The following is a 19,705-nucleotide window of genomic DNA, read 5'->3' as shown; positions in this document are numbered from 1 at the left end:
GGTGTCTCTTTTGGGTAGATCGATGTCAGAGCAGCTGTAGGGTCATCCCTGGTACAGGAATGCCTCCGGGTGATGTTATATACAACCTTGGATGTTTTGTAAATGTCTTCTGTAGATCAAGGGGTAAATGGAGAATGCCCATTCTTCTGAGGCCTGTGCCAGGTCTTTATGTCAATGTTCAGGGTGTAAGGTCTCATTGCACTACAAGATTTGTGTGTTCCCATTTCTATTAGATAAGAACTTATTGGTATATATAGTATTTTCCCATGTTAGTGTGCCTACGCAAAGAAGATATAAAGCCACGTGGTGCTATCAGATATATGGGGTGTAAGAACATTTCCAACAAGACCCATGACTTGGTTCAAACGTAAGTATTAAACTGACGGATTCTTTCACACCAAATTCCATATTGAGCAGTTCACAAAGAGAAGATAAAAAACATGGGGAGGGGGATCATCACTGTATAAGAAAGTATTTAGCAAAAGTTATAGCCGTCAAAGAAAACACCCATAAAATGTTGAAAAGATATGTGTCCTTTTTATGCCTTTTAAAATAGTTGGGTGGGTGTTAACTCTAGGGCACCACTTTGGTCTGTGACTTAGGACTCTACCGTACTTAAGTTAGAAAGGGTAAAAAAGGAGTAATGATGATAGGAGTTAAAGAAGTTAAAGAGAAATATGAACTTATGAAGGGGTATGCAAAAGGGCAGAGTACAAAATGGACATTCTGCATACATAAAAACATAATTCAATGATAGTGAGTACTATTAATGTTTCTTGTGAGAGTACTATTAATGTTTCTTGTGAGAGTACTATTAATGTTTCTTGATTTGAAAATGTAGACTGGACAGAGATTACCAGTGCCAGCCAAACCTCCTCCTGCTAGACTCCCGGCTCCCAGGAAGGAGAGATCCTTCAAGAAGCTGGGAGACCAGAAGTTCAGAGCCCCACCCAGACCCTCCCTAAGGAGCTGCATGGATGGTGGGGGAAGGCCTAGGGTACCTTCAAGCTCCACCAAGGGACCCAACTCACCGGCTTGCCCAGGCGTGTGGCCCGGGGAAGCCCTGGAGATCTGGAGCAAGGCGGTAGAGGGGTGCTGGGGTTACCCAAGTCCCGCACCCCCACTAGGCCTGGCCAAGCAGGCCTCCGGCATGGCGGGGGCCTGCCAAACCTCCTCCTGCTAGACTCCCGGCTCCCAGGCTATTTCCATTTCTTGCTATCATTAATTTCCCTGGACAAAGCCTTTCCTGATTATTTCAGTCCCCAAAGTTCCCTTTATTTTCTTTCAATTCCAATCCCATAGGATTTTTTTTCCCTTTGGGGACACACCCAACAGTTCTCAGGGCTACTCTGATATCTACGCTTGGGATTACTCTTAGAGGGGCTCAGAGAACAAGATGAGGTGCTGAGGATCGAACCTAGATTGGCCACATGCATGGCAAGTGTCCTACCTGCTATACTACTTCTTCATCCCCTGCCATAATTTTTATTGCATTCTTTTCCTCTCTGTACTTCATGGATTCCTTGAAAGCAGAGATCTCCCCATCCTTTGCTCTCTACCACCAGGCCTAGTAGCTTTAAATTCTTGAGAAACATTTCTTAATTTCCCCTTAACTTTTCTTGCTGAAAACAAAACAAAACAACCAAAACCTTCACAAAACAGGTTCAGAGACTAGGGGTAGGAGGAAAGGTATTAAAAGGAAGCACATTTACTTATTAGGTAGGTAGCATATTTGTTTGTCTGCTTCAAGCCATTATAAGATAGGTATTTATTTTTCTATTATTTGTATTTGGAGGGATGGGTCTTCCATGCAGTTCTGAGCTCTCAGCCTTTCAAACAAGGCCTGAGGATGTGGCACCACCCAGGCCCTGCTGCAGGTGCTAGGATTACCCAGTCAACCTAGTGGTGTGGGAGTAAACGTGGGGGTGCTTTAGGGCCACTCCTGACAATGATGGGGGCCCATATAGTGACTTGGATCCAACCAGGGTCAGCCATATGCAAAGTAAGAGCCTTACTTCCTGTACTATCTGTCTCTCTAACCTGTTCCATTTTTCTAGCTAAGGCTTAGGGATAGATTAGACAGATATAAGGAAACAGAGACTCTTATAGCCCCTGGTCAGCCATAAGAGTGCTGTCTCTCAAAGGTGAAGATGTCAGTTACCAGAAGTCAATTGGGGGTATATAAAGGGTCAAAGTGCTGGCAGTGGGGAAGGAGGGCAAGGAGACTCTGCTGCTACCACTCCTGCTGGATGGTCACTGTTGAATTGCAGGAGAAACTGTTTAGGAGACTCCTGGTTCCTGCCACCTATTGCTGAACCTCACTACTGTTCAGGCCTAACCATAACAGATACCTAGAAAAGTAAAGAGCTGGGATTCAAATTGAGCTCAGAGCTTCACTTCACAGTTCATGCTGTTTTCCTATGTGACATTGTTTTCCTTTCAGTTTTTTTTTTTTTTTGCTTTGACAAACATTTTAAGGTTTCCATTAAAGGGTTCCTTTATTAATATCATTACTTTGCAAGAGTAAAATCATCACACTCTGCTTGAAATAGTATTTTTGTTTTTTTGGTGGTGGTGCTCCTAAGGATAACAATAAGTAGAAAAAAATGACCTGCCTCAATCCTTTGTGCCTCGTTCCTCTCATTTTTGCTTTTGTGATGGGTTTATTATGGCTCCGTGCTCAAGGATCACTTCTGGCAGTGCTCAGGGAACATTGTGAAGCTTTGGGGATCAAACCATGCTTTGCCACATATAAGGCAAGTGCCCTAACCCCTGTACTATATATCACTGGCCCCTATGCCCCATTTTTTAATGGTATGTATGATTTCCTTTCATAAATTCTTTTTCTTTTTTTTTAATTTTATTTAAACATTGTGGGTACAAGGTTGTTCATAGTACTGTTGGATTTTTTTCATAATTTCAAAGTCGTTCATGATTGAGTTTTAGTCATACAATGTACAACACCCTTCACCAGTGCACATTTCTCATCACCAATGTCCCTAGTTTCCTTCCTGCCCAGTCCCCAGTCTGCCTCTGGGGCAGACATTTTTTTCCCTCTCTTAGGTAGCTATAAGAATTGAAAGACTTCAGAGGTCATGCTTATGAGCACATGAAGATCTTATAACAATAGCAGGTTATGAAGAAGCACAAATTACTCTCTCTCCTTGCCTTGATGAGCTTGTCAAATGTCACAAAGCTATTTATATTGCTCCCCTGTCATTTTCTAAGCTACCCAGACTTCACATCTATCTATCTATCTATCTATCTATCTATCTATCTATCTATCTATCTATCTATCTATCTATCTATCTATCTATCTATTTTTCTTTGGGTTTTGGTTTTTGGGCCACACCTGGTGGTGCTCAGGGGTTACTCCTGGCTGTCTGCTCAGAAATAGCTCCTGGCAGGCACGGGGGACCATATGGGACACTGGGATTCGAACCAACCACCTTAGGTCCTGGATCGGCTGCTTGCAAGGCAAACACCGCTGTGCTATCTCTCCAGGCCCCACATCTATATATATTTTTTTTTTTTTTTTTTTTTTTTTGGTTTTTGGGCCACACCCAGTAACGCTCAGGGGTTACTCCTGGCTATGTGCTCAGAAGTTGCTCCTGGCTTGGGGGACCATATGGGACACCGGGGGATCGAACCGCGGTCCGTCCAAGGTTAGCGCAGGCAAGGCAGGCACCTTACCTTTAGCGCCACCGCCCGGCCCCCCACATCTATATTTTTAATGGAAAAATTCTTTTCCAGGTTTCTGTCATTTTCCTTTTAGGAAATCTTTACAGAGCACAAGCAGATAGCAATTATACAATCCATTTAGTTTTCATTACAGAGAAATAATGTGCAAGGTAGGGATAAAGCAAATGGCTCTGGAATATCAAATAGTCTTAGTTTGAATGTATTTAGCATTCTATTCAATTGTATTTTGGAGAAGGGGTAGGGACACGCCCAGTTGTACTCCATACTTACTCCTGCCTCTGTGCTGAGGTTGCTCCTGGAGGTGCTCAAGTTATCATATATGGCACTTAGATTGAACTGGAGTTAGCCGCATGCAAGGCAAGAGTCTGAACCACTGTACTATCTCTCCAGCCCTGAACTATATTTTTAAAATGTTACAGAAAGGGTCTAACAGTGATGTGATGTACTTTTTATGTTTCTTGACTTATGAAGAAGTAATCATCTTATCAGCCCTGTACTATGACAAGACTTCTTAGTAGCTATAAATAACTGCTCTACAATTATTTCTGATTGCTTCTTCCCCCAGGTTGGCACTTAAATCCAAAATGAACAATTAGATTGGGTTTTATTACAAATTTACTTAAAATTTTGCTTAAAGCAAAACCACAATAGTCGTTTTCCTTCTATTTCTCCTTCTGTACGTGGTTCATAAAGAAGCTTGTAGAACAAAGTGCAGAAATCAGTATCCAAAGAAATGCACTCAAACCTAATCTGCCTTCATATCTTCCAGACGGTCTTGAATGATTCATAGGCCAAACAACACGTGGCACAGATGGCTACAGAACTAACACTGCACAATGCCTGGAGACCATGGTGTCATGGGCCAGGGACACAATTTCACTATTGTTTTCCAAGTCGAGGTAAAGACTATTCAGGCATCTTTAGTCTAAAGAGTTGAATTCCAGCAGGGCCACACGTCCCAAATGCTGAGAACTGCTTCTCTGTAGGTAGGAGGAAGAGAAGCATGACCCAGGGTAAAGACCACAAAGAAAAAAGAAACAAAACAATGGGAGGAAGAATCTTCTCACACTCACTCTCTCAGAACATGTTTCTAGCCTTTATTTCCCAGAATATCCTCGGAACTAGCATTGATTATTTCAGGAGGCACCCTCCCCCCAATATCCAAGTTAATCTTTGCCTCAACTCCAGGTTCCAGTGAGCTCTGCATATGCCATCAAAGTTGGCATAAGTAGGAGGGTCTTCATTCTGTGTAAGAGGATGGAGCATAAGCTTGCTAAAGTGAAATGGTTGAGATAAATATATCTCAGATTAAAAAAAAAACCCTCTGATTGCCATTTGGGATTTGTCACCTTTGGGAAGACTCTAATTGGTCTCTTGATATTTTGCTGTTCTGTCATATCCTATTGGCTCTAATTGGGCAGTCCCTCCAGCAATTGAAACACTCTCTAGTTTCCAAGATGAATGCTTCTTTTTTTGCACCATTATTCCTTCCTATATGCATGTTCTTATATGAGTGTCAAAACTCAACCTCAATACTCATTTAAACCCATTCTAAGGTGTCTAGAATGTGACTTAGCAGCAAAGTGCATGCCTTACATAAATGAGACCTAACTTTGATTCCCAGCACTGCAAATAAAAAAAACACCCCAATGCCAAAAATTCAAGACACAAATGTGTACCAAAGTCTTTGCTTCGAGGACCTGATTTCAATGAATTAATAATCACACATGACATCCTTAGCTCTATTCTAAGATTATAAAAGAAAGAATCCCTAAGCTAAAGAATATATGAAGAAACTTTGATCCCACCTAATGGGTTTTGTGTTCTACATTTTTCCACCTCTAAAGCCAATGATTGATTCATTTATTCAAGGCTAAGGCAATAATTAAGGTTGAAAAGAGGGAATTCAAATGAAAAATGCAAGCAGAAATGACTACACATAAATTTAGAGGTTAGCACTGCAAAGGTGAGTGATGGCCACACATTTCCCTTTATTCGCCCTCTACTGCTGCGAACTCCTACAAATATTATAAAAATATTGCCTAAGGTAGAAACAGATATTCACACACTTTAAAAATAACCACTGTGAAATAAACATAACATACAATTTACATCAACTTTGTTATTAATAGCTTTAGAAAGTTAAGCATTTGGCATTGCTTGAAAAGGGATTTAAGCAGCACATGAGGCAGAGAGAACTAATCTGAAGGTACTTAATCTAATATTTAAGCTAATACCATAAGCTAATATTTTAGGCACATTAATGGACGTGAATAAAATATTTTTTTTTTTGGTTCTTGGGTCACACCCGGCAGCGCTCAGGGGTTACTCCTGGCTCTACCCTCAAACATCGCTCCTGGCAGGCTCGGGGGACCATATGGGATGTCGGGATTTGAACCACCATCCTTCTGCGTCTAAGGCAAACACCTTACCGCTGTGCTATCTCTCCGACCCCAATATTTCTATTTCTATATTGCATTTTTATTAAACAGGAACCAATAGTTCTCTAGTCACTTCAGATATTACCTTTGTACTTTTCCATCCAAGTAGTAACCATATCTGTCAGACTTGGTTTTGAGATTAGATGAGATTGAGTACATACTGGGTGGTCTGGCCCTTAAGTCTTGTACTCTCATTCCAAAGTTCAGAATACTCAGATTATCTCCCAGTATCTTGCTTATCCCAGAGACAAATGAGGCTAATTAAGTAGGCATGAGCACTTGGCAAGAATCCACTTTCATCTTAATTGTTAATATGCTCCTCTCTCTTCCAAGCAGTGCAGCTATATTCTGGCAAAGAGAACTAGTAGATTATAAAATTCTTGAAGACAGAGCTCAAATTTCATAGTTCTTTGGTATCTTCCCAAAGTACCTATAGCCTGGTATATGTCTACCATGTTCACCATATTGACTTTCAAAGTAGGATACATTGATATTGGGAGCAAGAAAAATCATATTTTTTCAAAAAAGAAGAAACATGTAAAAGCTCTTGACCTACTTGAAAGCGATGATGTTAGGGTGTTTTAACTTCCTCAAATGCTTGATATCCGTCTCATTCTGTTCTCTCACTTTCTTGATGGCCACCTCCTCCGCTCGGAACTTTCCTAGGAAGACAGCTCCTTGGGCTCCACTACCCAGCCACTGCAGCTCTGAGATCTCCTCAAATGGTACTTCCCAAGTATCTAGAGATATGAGTGAGAAGAAACAGGCTTAGAGGGATCTCAGAATTGGCTTATGGACTCTTCTGCAAGGCCACTCATGAAGGTTCCAACTTCACCACTCCAATGACCTCTATCTTTTGAGTCCTCCTGATACATATAGATCATATAGTAAGATGCATTCCTTTACATCAATATTTAAACCAGTGAAATCAGGCCTATCAGAGAGCTACTCTCCTTTAAATGAAGCTCATCTTTACACCCCTGCAGTACTTCCTCCTCAATTCAGGCTTGTAAGTTCACTTCATTCATTTGTCTGGATCCCACTGCCCCCAACCTCTCACTCATTCTAAGTGTTGCTTTGTTCCTATTTTAATTTCCAGGTCAGATGCCCAATTTATCCTTGCTAAATAAAATATCAACGATATGCTCCTAAGTTAAATAATAATTAGGACTTAATAACCAAAACATATTAGTAGTAGATTAGTATTTCTCTTTCACTGAGTACTTCCTACATATCAGTGTTTATCTCACATCGATTGAGTGCTTTCTACATGCCAGATACTTGCACAGTGATTTAGATATCTCATTTATTTAACACTCACAACAATTCTTAAAGCCTGGCAAAAAAAGTTATTCAAAAACGAGAAAATTAGGGGCCGGAGAGAAAGCATGTAGGTAAGGCGTTTTCTTTGCAATGCAGAGGACCGACATCCCATATGGTCTCCCGAGCCTGCCAGGGGCGATTTCTGAGCGTAGAGCCAGGAATAGCTCCTGAGTGCTGCCGGGTATGACCCCAAAACAAAACAAAATAAAAAGAGAGGGAGAAAATTAAGACATAGGGTATGCAAGTAACTTATCCTGGGCCATATAGTTGGTGAGTTGCAAAACTGGGGCTTTCACATTTATAACTGACTGATTCTAGGCACAATGCTTTCTCTACTCTATCAAATTACTTCTCATGAACTAATAGAGAATTGTGGGTCAGGATAAGATGACTCATATAACTGCAATATTTTCAAGCTTCTTTCTTCAAATTTCTTTTATTTATTTATTTATTTATTTATTTTTGCATCAACATTTTAACAAGGGTCATTCTAAGTGCTTCCATTATGGATGATTCAAATTACGTTTTTCATCCTTATCTGTATTAAATTTCTTGGGCCATAACCCTATGTTACTTTAAATTTAAATTATTTTAAATAAAACACTTCAAGAAGTCCAATCAACATGTTCTTTAATCTCATGAAACTTAAATAAAACACAAGAACTCTTACAAACTGTCATCCATTGGTTCTCTCCCTTGTCCCAGTTCATCATTGCTATAGTAGGAAGAACATATAAAGCTGGGCACCCAACGGAGGGAAGAAAATGAGGACAAGCAAAGGTTAGGAGATTCTTGTCACATCACCAGACCCTAAAGGCCTCTATTTGCAGAACACTGGAGGAGTCTGTGTTGTCTTTGCTCTGAAGATATTCTCATTTTGAAAGCAAATTAACTCATGCTCTGTAATGCTGATAAGCATGAAAGGATTCATCAATATCTAGAAGGGAATTTACATGGCCCTCTTCTCTAATTTTCCTTTTCCTAAAGAAAAGAAGGTGTAGATTCTTGTTAGTGAAGGAGGGAGCAAGGTTGAGGCCACACCTATCTGTGCTCAGGGATCACATCTGGCAGTACTTGGGACACCTTATGTGGTATATGACCCAAATGCAAGACAAGAGGCTTAATTGAATACTATGTCTTTGGCCTCTGTGTAGATTCTTAATAAAAATCATTTCTCATGATGCTTAAAACACAACTTTAAAAGAAAATTATACTGAGGATATTTTGTTAGCACAGTTTTATGTCCCTTCTTATCACAAACATTACATGTTTCTGAATTAATCCTATATAAAGCAAAAACAGGATTTGCTCTTTCAAATAGAAATTGATCATAAATATAAAATCACCAAAAGGACAAATGATAGCAAGAATGATTTGGGGAAGGGAAAGAGTAAGAAATAGGCTTTATGACTTTTGATATCTTTTGTTTTGTTTGGGGCCACAGCAGTGCTCAGGGATCACTCCTGCGGTTGATCGGGGAACCACAAGTGTTACTGAAGATTAAATCTTGATTTCTGCATGTAAGGCAACACCCTACCTGCTGTACTATCTCTCTGGTTAGACGTTTGACATCTTTAGGAAATAACTTAGTGCCAGCAAGCATGCTTACATGATAGCTATTGGGCTCTATTCCTGGCACCAATAAAAGAAGTAAATAAATTAAAAAAGGTTATAAAACATTCCACATTGTTCTGCATTCTAACAAATAAAAAGTTACTCTCACTTTTCCTCCCAGGTTTATTTATACATCATACATAGGGATCAGATATTGACATTCGAAGAATTATACTCAGAAAAGAAGGTGGAGATTTGAAGGCAGTATAATTTTGACCTTTTTTTGAGATCCTAAACAAAGTATTATTCATTGGACTTGAGGGTAAAAATGTAATAGAACAATATTTCTCTGGAAAACTTTATGAAAACCCAAATCATCTAATGTTATTAAATAGCTACAAAAATTAATGTTTGGTGTTGCCTTAATTTGCTTAATGTGTTCTGTGCAAAACCCAAGATCTTTAATTACAGAAGCCTGAGTGTGAAAATGGTTAATGAGGAGAAATTTTACTGGGACCATAAAGAAAGACTGTGGAGTTAGACAAATTAGTATGCCTGGAGCTTGTAGTTGGTTTTATGGCAGGATGCTTAATGGGTAGGGTCTCCCTGCCTGTTTTTAGGCCAAAGATTTTTCCTTTCTATTTTTCCCAACTTTTGCTGTGCCTATGCAAAAAAAAAAAAAATGCCACCCTTCCTTCCTTCCTTCCTTCCTTCCTTCCTTCCTTCCTTCCTTCCTTCCTTCCTTCCTTCCTTCCTTCCTTCCTTCCTTTTTTTTTTTTTTTTGGTTGTGCCACACCCAGTGGAACTCAAGGGTTACTCCTGGCTATTCACTCAGAAATCGCTCCTGGCTTGGAGGACTATATGTGATGCCAGGGGATCAAACCGCAGTCCTTCCTAGGATAGCGTGTGCAACACAGATGCGCCACCACTCTGGCCCCCACCTTTCCTTTTTATCTTTCAGAGAGGAGCTCCTGCCTTTTTCATAGACTCTCAAGACATGGATTACTTTGTCTTATCTCACATTTCTGCTTTTTTCCTATAAAATTAAGGAGAAAAGAAAAAAGAAAGGATGGTGGTCACGGGCCAAGTGGTCTCAGGGGCACTGGTAGAGAAATAAAGGATAGAACTAAATATCCAACCCAAAGTCAACGACAATAGAATCAAGAGGCCTAGACTTTAACAATCTAAATGGCTGACTGCTCAGAAATAGCTCCTGGCAGGCACGGGGGACCATATGGGACACCGGGATTCGAACCAGCCACCTTTGGTCCTGGATTGGCTGCTTGCAAGGCAAACACTGGTGTGCTATCTCTCCGGGCTCTAAAATGGGCCTTTTATATTGGTAGGCCAGGGGGCAAAAGGGTGGTGGTATGCACTCTGAGAACATTGGTGGAAGGAGGTCAATACTGGTGGTGGGAATGGCCCTGATTCACTGTATGTCTAAAATTCACTATGAAGGACTTTGTAGATCAAAATGGTTTCAATAAATGAGATAAAATAAAAGAAAATCTTTATGTACTGTTAATACTAATCATTAAAAATATTAGTAAAAACTGAAAAGTCATGCTATAGTCAACTTTCATCTTCTCTAGTATATGTTCACATGTATACAGCTTTGTAAAAAAAATTTGGGTGTGAGGGTGGGCCATATTCAGCAGAGTTCAGCGGTAACTCCTGGCTCTGTGCTCAGAAATTGCTCCTGGCTTAGGGGACCATATGGAATGCTGGGGAATTGAACCTGTACTGGGTCAGCCACGTGCAAGGCAAATAAATGCCCTACTGCTGTGCTATCACTCCAGCCCCAGTTTTGTAAAAGTTATATGCAGGGCTGAGGAGAGTGTGGTGGAGCACCAGCCTGGCATTAGGATTAGGAGAGGCCCTAAATTTGATCCCTAGTATTGCATAGCATATCTTACCCCAGCGTAACTGGATTTAGCTCCTATTATAAAAAGTACAATTTTGGGCTGGAGAGTTAGCACAGCAGTAGGACATTTGCCTTGCACACAGCCGATCCAGAACAGATGGTAGTTCGAATCCCAGCATCCCATATGGTCCCCCAGGCCTGCATAGATGGCTTACCGCTCCGCGCCACCACTCTGGCCCAAAAAAACATTTTTCTTTTATTAGTTTTAGAGTATTTTTGTACTTGCTTGTAATTCCCTTTGCAATTTCTTCTGCTGCTAATCTTTTCAAATATTAAACTGTATCTGTTTTTTAAAAAGTTCTAAGCTTTACGTCAACCTGAGGTTTATTTTGGTATATGAGGACTGATGCAAATTAAAGTTTTTCATGTTGCTCGAAGTGATTTAAAAATTATTAAACAGGGCCCGGAGAGATAGTACAGCGGTGTTTGCCTTGCAAGCAGCCGATCCAGGACCAAAGGTGGTTGGTTCGAATCCCAGTGTCCCATATGGTCCCTCGTGCCTGCCAGGAGCTATTTCTGAGCAGACAGCCAGGAGTAACACCTGAGCACCGCTGGGTGTGGCCTAAAAACCAAAAAAAAAAAATTATTAAACATAGGGGCTGAAGCAGTGGTGCAAGAGGTATGGGCATCTGCCTTGCGTGTTGCCAGCCTAGGACTGACCAGGGTTCAATCCCCCGGCGTCCCACATGGTCACCCTAGCAAGGATTGATTTCTGAAAACATAGCCAGGTGTAACCACTGAGTGTCATTGGGTGTGGCTCAGAAAACAAAGCAAACCAAAAAAATTAAACATCATTATATAATTAAACATCATATATTAAATGATGTTTAAATATATATATATTTGGTGTTTGGGTCACACCCGGGTTACTCCTGGCTCCATGCTCAGAAATCACTCCTAGCAGGCTCGGGGGACCATATGGGATGCCGGGATTCGAACCAATGACCTTCTGCTTGGAAGGCAAATGCCTTACTTCCATGCTATCTCTCTGGCCCCACATAAATATATATTAAATTATATATTAAACATAATCAGATCATATTATAGTCTCTATGATAATTTATAATACTTTTTATAAATGTTGCTTACTATTTAATATTAAACATTATTTAGAATTTCATAAAATGAAAAATAAATGATTAAAATACAAATGATAAGGGGCCGGAGAGATAGCATGGAGGTAAGGTGTTTTGCCTTGCGTCCAGAGGATGGTGGTTCAAATCCCGGCATCCCATTTGGTCCCCCGTGCCTGCCAGGGGTGATTCCTGAGCATAGAGCCAGGAGTAACTCCTGAGCGCTGCCGGGTATGACCCAAAAACTAAAAAAACAAAAACAAAAACAAAAAAAACCAAATGATAAGTAATTTAGTACTCAAATATAAAGGTAGGATGTTATAATACGGAATGAAAATTCCTCTACCAATAGTAGCTCATATTTATGCTATTTAGCCAAAAAGCTAAATCTGAATTATCCAAGAAAAAATATAGAAAATAGCACTAGACCTGTGAGAGTCTAATGTAATGTAGTATTTCAACCTATCTTTCTCTCAATCTTTTCACTAGAACTAATTAAAATGATGAAAAAAAATCATTATTGCAATTTAGTCTTTTTGTCCTATCTCTATGATCCTCTCAGTCAAGGAAGTAAAATAGTAACAGAGGAAAAATCATTTTTTTTTGTTGTTGTTTTTGGGCCACACCTGGTGACACGCAGGTATTACTCCTGGCTATGCGCTCAGAAATCCCTCCTGGCTTGGGGGACCATATGGGAAGCTGGGGGATGGAACCGCAGTCTGTCCTAGGCTAGAGCAGGCAAGGCAGATGCCTTACCCCTTGTGCCACCACTCTGGCCCCAAAATAAAAGAATTTTAACAATATGAATAGGGGCCCAAATAATTGACACAAAGAAGATAACTAACCTCATAATAATGTAAACTGTGTTCCTTCCAGAATTAGTCTCAGCATTTCTGCTGCTTTTCTATATGCCCCAGTTGTATTGTCTTTTGCAGCTTTCCTCTTCTCTCTGATTCATTGCTATAGCAAAATTCCACTATCCACAAGGTTCCTAGGAATCCACATGCCTTCCCACTTTAAATCATAAATTCTCCTTTATCCATTCACACAATACTTGCTTCGTACTGGGACAATTTGCCAATAAAAGAATTCAATTAGACAAACAACCATCCTTAGACTTACACCAACGTGCTAAGTGGGAAATGAAAACTTCATTAAAACATTTAAAGGGTTAGTGAAATTTCTTCAGAAACACCAAATGCAAAGACACATCTGTTAGATGTGTTATCCTTTGCTTGACTATAATCCAGGATTAAAGATTAGCTCCCTGATCCCAGAGCTGACAAGGTAAAAACTACACAAAGTTTTCTGAACAGCAAATCTCTTTTCTCGCCCTAGTGCCCCTAGTCCATGGGGGAACAGTCTGTCATGTTGAGGATTTAGGCAGCTGCTGAGTCCTTACAAGCTGACTAGACCTGTTTCTTATTTATTCTTGAAACATTTCTTTCTGAAAGTCAACTATCAATTGGCAAACAGTTCAATACAGATTTGTAAAAACAGTGTAAAAATGCTTCAGGCTTCTTTAGTAGACACACAATCTGTTCTTCTTGTTCTAAATCTGCACCTCAACACTGCATTTGGATTCTGAGACCTTCAATTACCACCAAATAATTACTAGATTGAACAAGACCCTAAAAATCAAATGGAGTTTATCACATAAGCAGATGTTCGTGGATGGTTGTCTCTAGGGTGACAGCTGACTTTATACTTTTCTCTTTTTGCTTATCTTTATTTCCAATTTTTAAAATGATAAATGAAAATGCCATTTAACATAGGAATCCCCAATGTTCTTGTGGGATAAAGGAACTTTTTAATGTCCTTGAAATTGTAAATCATAGAGAGAAAAGAAAGGATGGGATGAACATGGGTTATCAGAGTGCATATGAGAGACAGACAAAATTAACAAACAGAATCACAGAGAATTTCTGCATAGTAGGAGTAAGAAATATTGATAAACATGTTGGTATGGATTTCAGAAACAGGAAGAACAGAATGAACAAAATTGAACAGAGTGAAAAAAGTAGCTAAAGTGACTATTAGTTATGAAATGAAATGAAAAAAAATATATATATATTCATTGTATGAGTGTGTGTTTGTGTGTGTGTAATTGGGGAAGTGTTTGAGCCACATCTGTTGGTACTCAGAGGCTATTCCTGACTCTGTGCTCAGATACAAGCCCTGGTGGTGCTCAGGAGATCATATACAGTGTGAGGAATTTGAACAGGGGTCTGTGTGATGAATCCCTGTTTAGGTTTTAGCCTCAATTAGAATATTTTCAAGGGGGTTCTACCGAGCCCAACATAGAATTAGTTATAAAATTTTATTTCATGATATTTTCCCATTCAAAAATTATATATTTTTGTATTTTGGGCCACATCCAGCTGTGTTCAGGGCTTACTCCTAATGAGCTGGGGACCATACTGGGTGCAGAGGATTGAACCCAGGTCAGAAGTGTGCAAGGCAAGTGTCCTGCCCCTGCACCATTTCAGGTTACAAGAATCAAATCTTGGCTTGGGGCCGGAGAGTTAGCACAGCGGTAGGATGTTTGCCTTGCATGCAGACAGATGGTGGTTCGAATCCCAGTATCCCATATGGTTCCCTAGCCTACCAGGGGCGATTTCTGAGCACAGAGCCAGTACTAACCCCTGAGCATTGCCATGTGTGACCCAAAAACAAAAAACAAACAGACAAAAAAAGAATCAAATCTTGAGGCTCACACATGCAAGGCAAGTCCTCTACCAAGTCACATACCTAGTTCCTCCATTCCAAAATGTCTTGATGATAAGGCATCCTAACATCTATATCACTTCTATAAGGCTATGAGGATATTTAACAAAAGCTTTAAAGGCAATAAACCCATTGAAGCCAACCATTCAATTTATAGGAATTTATCCTGAGTAATCAAAGAGAAAGTGGTAATAGAAAGAGGTTCACTTGGGTGTGTCTTATAATTATCATAAAAAGCATACTGTGGGTGTTTTCCTGCATCTTGTATGTGTGCCCTTGAGGAGCTGAATTTATAAGGAATCGGCAATTTCTTTTGATATGCCCCTGTTTTCCACAATGGTAGCAGGCGATTTGCCTCCTCAGGATTGTGTTGAAACCTCTACTTAGGTTGTTATCAATGAGGTTTCTGATCTGCAATCTTTCGCCCAGTGGCGACCCTTTTTTGCATTTTGGGCAAAGACCTGGTTTACAGAAAGTGCCCTGTCAAGGAGGGGAGTAAGGCATCATTCCCTTGGTAATTGGGAAGGTTTGTACCGAGTCTAAGTGGGATGGGAGTTGGGGTTCCTCAAAGACATTCCGACAGGCATAAAGGAAATCATTCAGCATACAAACTGTCAAGCCATAGAGAGGTACTTACAGTTTGGAATGCTCACTGGATATTTTATTTGACAGTTCTTTATGTACTGTTGTGGGTGTTTCACCTTCTTTTCCCCCTTCATCTCTCAAACCAAGGAGGAAAGCCTCTAGAAGGACTCCACCCATTTCCGGAGTATCTGGTTCTTTTTTTCTTTTTTTTCTCCAGGTTATTACTTTTCTCTTCTTTAAACAAAACCGCATAACTTGAACTATCTAGTCTTGCCTCCCATTTTTTGGGGGGGAATAAGGGAGGTACCAAGACCAAATAGGTGTAAGAACACTAAGTAGTTAGCTAGGCACAGAGGGGACCACTTATTCTAGCAGCCCCGGGAGTAAGGGAAGAGGATATGGAAAGAAGAACTGGAACGGAGGTGGAGGGAGGACAATTCGGTGATGGGAATTTCCCTGATTTTATGTTAATATGTACCTAAAATATTATTGTCAACTATATGTAAGCCACTATGATTAAAATAAAAATTATATTTAATAAAAAATAAAATTAAAGTACCAATATGAAAAATTATGCCGAAGAAGTGTCTTATAATATGGAAGACAACGTGAAGTGAAAAGGTATAACAAAAAATAACTATTTTTTAAAACCACTTAGACTAGTATAGTAATATATAAGTTGGTTTTATCAGGAGATGGGGGTCCTATGTTTATGTTAAATAAGAACTTGGCAGTATTTAGGAGTATTTCCAAGTTTTCTACATGTAGTACTTTTGTACAGATTTGCTGAGAATAAGTTTGAAGTACAGAGAACACGAGATCCATGTGTACATTTTATTTCAAAAGCTCAGTGCTAGATCTAAAATATGCTAGATATAAAGGTTTCACATTGATGGGAATTAAACTTTTGTTTTGTTTTGTTTTTGTTTAGGAATGTGGGAGCTAGAAAGAATACTTCTTGAGATTGGACATCCTTTTCTGTTCTTTTCCAAAATGTGAGGCTTCTGTTCCCTGGCTGTATGAAAATAATTTTATTTTTCTAGAACTAAAGGCAGGTTTGCAATCATCAGGGGCATGACTGAGTGTCTGGTGTCTGGTTTTAGTCCCATGGCCATCAGACTTCTTGGTTGGATACACTTATGGGGGAAAATATCGAAGGGCTAGACGACAGTTAGAAAGACTGGTACATGTGCCTGGAAAGCACACAAGGGTCCTGATTTTAAATCCCCAAACAGTATGCAGTGTCTGAGCTCTACTTGGCAAGTATCCAAATGGATGCTGCTGAACACTGCTTGGGAACTTCCAACCTCCATAGAGTATAGATGTGAGCTCTGGGCCACTGTGACTTAGATCAAAATATCAGCCTGACTTTATTGATTAACCATATTTGTATGAAAAACATGCATGAAAACAGAAAAAGTTAAATGATGAGATCAAAGGAACAGTATGTGGGTTGTCTTCTGGGTACTTTTGATGTCACTGGACTGGAAAATTACAAAAGATGGGCTTCAAGCAGAAAGGACTCGGTTGGCACAGTGAATCTGTGTCTTTAATACAAAAATTTCTGTTTTTACTTTTTATATAACTAAAACCCAACTACAAAAGTGCTTGTAATCATGGTACTTCAATAAACATATTTATAAAAATAATATATAGTCTTATAAACTAACATTACTGCAATATAAAAGAGACAAGACACTTATAATTTTAAGAACTTGAATTTTGATGTACTCATTATTTAGAGAATAAACTTCCTTTACACATGAAGTGTCAGAGAACGCTTAATTTTGGTACATCAGATTGAAGAGCATTTATCTGCCCAAACTTCATACGTGAATAATCTTTCTGAGTGTATTCCAATACATCTAGTATTCAAATTTTCTTTAACACTGAAAAAAAATTTTTTTTGTTTTTGTTTTTGGTTTTTGGGCCTCACTCGGTAATGCTCAGGGATTACTCCTGCCTATGCACTCAGAAATCGCTTCTGGCTTGGGGGACCATACGGGACACCGGGGGATCTAACCAAGGTCCATCCTTGGTCAGCGTGTGCAAGGCAAATGCCCTCCCGCTTGTGTCACTGCTCCAGCCCCTAAGCACTGAAAATATTTCTATTTGAACTCTTGGTGTAACTAAGAACCATGTTCATTAGTTCATTAGTGCATAAAAGGAATAGTATAAAGAAAAAGCAAAACAAAAACAACAACAAAAAACCTCAAGAAAATCCCAAGGATTTTTATTTCATTTACTCTTGGCAGCGGGGTCACCCAGGTATAGAGGACACAGAGCATGCATTAGCTTACCTTGCTGCTGTAACTTATAGTCGGTGGAATAGGCCTTCCCGATGATGTTCCAGACGGGCCTTAAGCAGCCGAAGAGCCCCTCAAGAAAGCCCCCACTGCCGCTACCCGACCTGCTGAACTGAATCTTGATGTCCTCAGCCCCGCCCGTGCTCTCTCTGTCCACCGGGTGCCCGTTCCCCTGGGATGTGTTGGGCTCAGCATCATCGTGTTCCCGGAGCTGCAGAACGCTGTTCTCAAACTGGTCCCTGGCATCCTCGCTGACGCTTGTCAGCACCGTCGTGGTGGTGGGGCTGCCCGTGCTCTCGGCTGTATCTGTGGGCCCTGCTTCCTTTTCTTGCTGGTCCTTTAGCAATTGTGGAGACGGGTGGTGGGTTCCCGGAGGTGAAAATTCATCCCTGAGTGCACTGGACGTTTTGTTTTCACTCAAGGGCGCGTGTGTGGACGGGGAGCGGCTCAGGGGCTCCTGAGAGTCAGCCATGGTGCCATGAGTGTACCCCAGGTCCTGGGAGGACGCTTAGGGGATTCTCAGAGCAGAGTTCCCACAGGCGCGAGGGTGCTGTTACCTGTCAAAACATAAGGGCAGGAGGTTAATATCATCTTTTTCTCTTGTATTTAGGTCACACCCAGGGGTATACTCCTAGCTCTGTGCTCAGGGATCATTCCTGGTGGTGCTCAAAAGACTAAATGTGACTGAGGATCCAACCTGGGTTAGCTGTGTGCAAGGCAAGTGCCCTACCTGCTCTATTATCTGTCTACCAGAGATCACCCTTGCTTTAGTCATCCAGGAGATCACACTTCTGCGCATAATGTCACAAAACATCTCCAAAATGTAGAATGGTTCAATAATGGTGCACATAACCACATGGTGGAATACTATGCAGCAATTAAACATCATGTGATGGGGCCGGAGCGGTGGTGCAAGTGGCAAGGCATCTGCCTTGCATGTGCTAGCCTAGGACAGACTTCGGTTCTATCCCCTGGCGTCCCATATGGTCCCCCAAACCAGGAGCGATTTCTGAGCGCATAGTTAGGAGTAATTCTTCAGCATCACCAGGTGTGGCCCAAAAACCAAATAGATAATAGGAGGAGAGTAATAGAGTTATTTGGTCACATTTACTATTTGAAATTATATCAATAGGGGCAGGAGTGATAGTACAACAGGTATGAAATTGCCTTACACACAGCCAACTTGGGTTCAATCCCTGGCACCCTATATAATCCCCTGATCTCTGCCAGGAATAGTTGTTAAGCACAGAGCCAGGAGAAAACCTTGAGCACTCTGGGTGTGACCCCAAAACAAAACAAAACAAAACAAAAATATATATGTATAGTAGAGGTTGAGATTAGTGATTTGATTCACATGGGTTGCATTTCATCTTTGGTTCTGTTAAAAATAAAAGGCATGGGCCCAGAGAGATCGCACAGCGGCGTTTGCCTTGCAAGCAGCCGATCCAGGACCAAAGGTCGTTGGTTGGAATCCCAGTGTCCCATATGGTCCCCCGTGCCTGCCAGGAGCTATTTCTGAGCAGACAGCCAGGAGTAACCCCTGAGCACCGCTGGGTGTGACCCAAAAACCAAAAATAAATAAATAAATAAATAAAAGGCAGATGCTAGATATTGAAAGACTGAAGGTCAAGATATTGGTAAAAAAGAAAAATTCAAATCAGACATGATGAGCATCTACATCTGAGCCAATGTAGTAGCAATGACCACAGCCATTGAAAGGAGGGAAGAACTACAAGATAGAGAACTTAGAAGATGTAGTGGTTGATTAGACATGGGGTGGGTGTGGAAAAGAGAGAGAGAAAAGAGGAAATTATGAAGTTCCTTAGCACAAGGCTGGAGTATCACAATAATATAAGGATAAACCCAAGTTACACTGAAAACACGTTTATTAAATATGCACTAGGCCAAGTTATATTTATCACCACTATTCCTGTTGCTCACCTACATTGATAAAATGAAGTGCTATAAACTGAAATGTTTGCTGATTCCTGTGGCATGAATACACTATGGCAGATTTCAGGCAAATAACAATTTAAGAACCTGCTGACAAGTTAATAAATATTTGATAAT

The 19,705-nt window shown here is 40.4% G+C and overlaps 1 protein-coding gene across 1 annotated transcript in view; it reads right to left on the bottom strand.

The window, feature by feature from the left end:
• MAP3K13 (mitogen-activated protein kinase kinase kinase 13) overlaps nt 1-19,705 on the bottom strand; it is a 125,448-nt gene that overhangs the window by 47,577 nt on the left and 58,166 nt on the right. The window contains exons 4-5 of the mRNA XM_049775823.1: nt 17,630-18,192; nt 6,700-6,883 (exon numbers count right to left, since the gene is read on the bottom strand). Of these exons, the coding sequence (XP_049631780.1) occupies nt 6,700-6,883; nt 17,630-18,107 (662 nt within the window). The 5' untranslated portion in view covers nt 18,108-18,192. The remainder of the gene's footprint in view (nt 1-6,699; nt 6,884-17,629; nt 18,193-19,705) is intronic.

This window comes from Suncus etruscus, chromosome 6 (genome assembly GCF_024139225.1).
Source record: "Suncus etruscus isolate mSunEtr1 chromosome 6, mSunEtr1.pri.cur, whole genome shotgun sequence".
In the NCBI taxonomy this organism is placed as follows: domain Eukaryota; kingdom Metazoa; phylum Chordata; class Mammalia; order Eulipotyphla; family Soricidae; genus Suncus; species Suncus etruscus.
The sequence above is the reverse complement of the archived record's forward strand: the minus strand, read 5'-3'. Positions and strand labels throughout refer to the sequence as shown.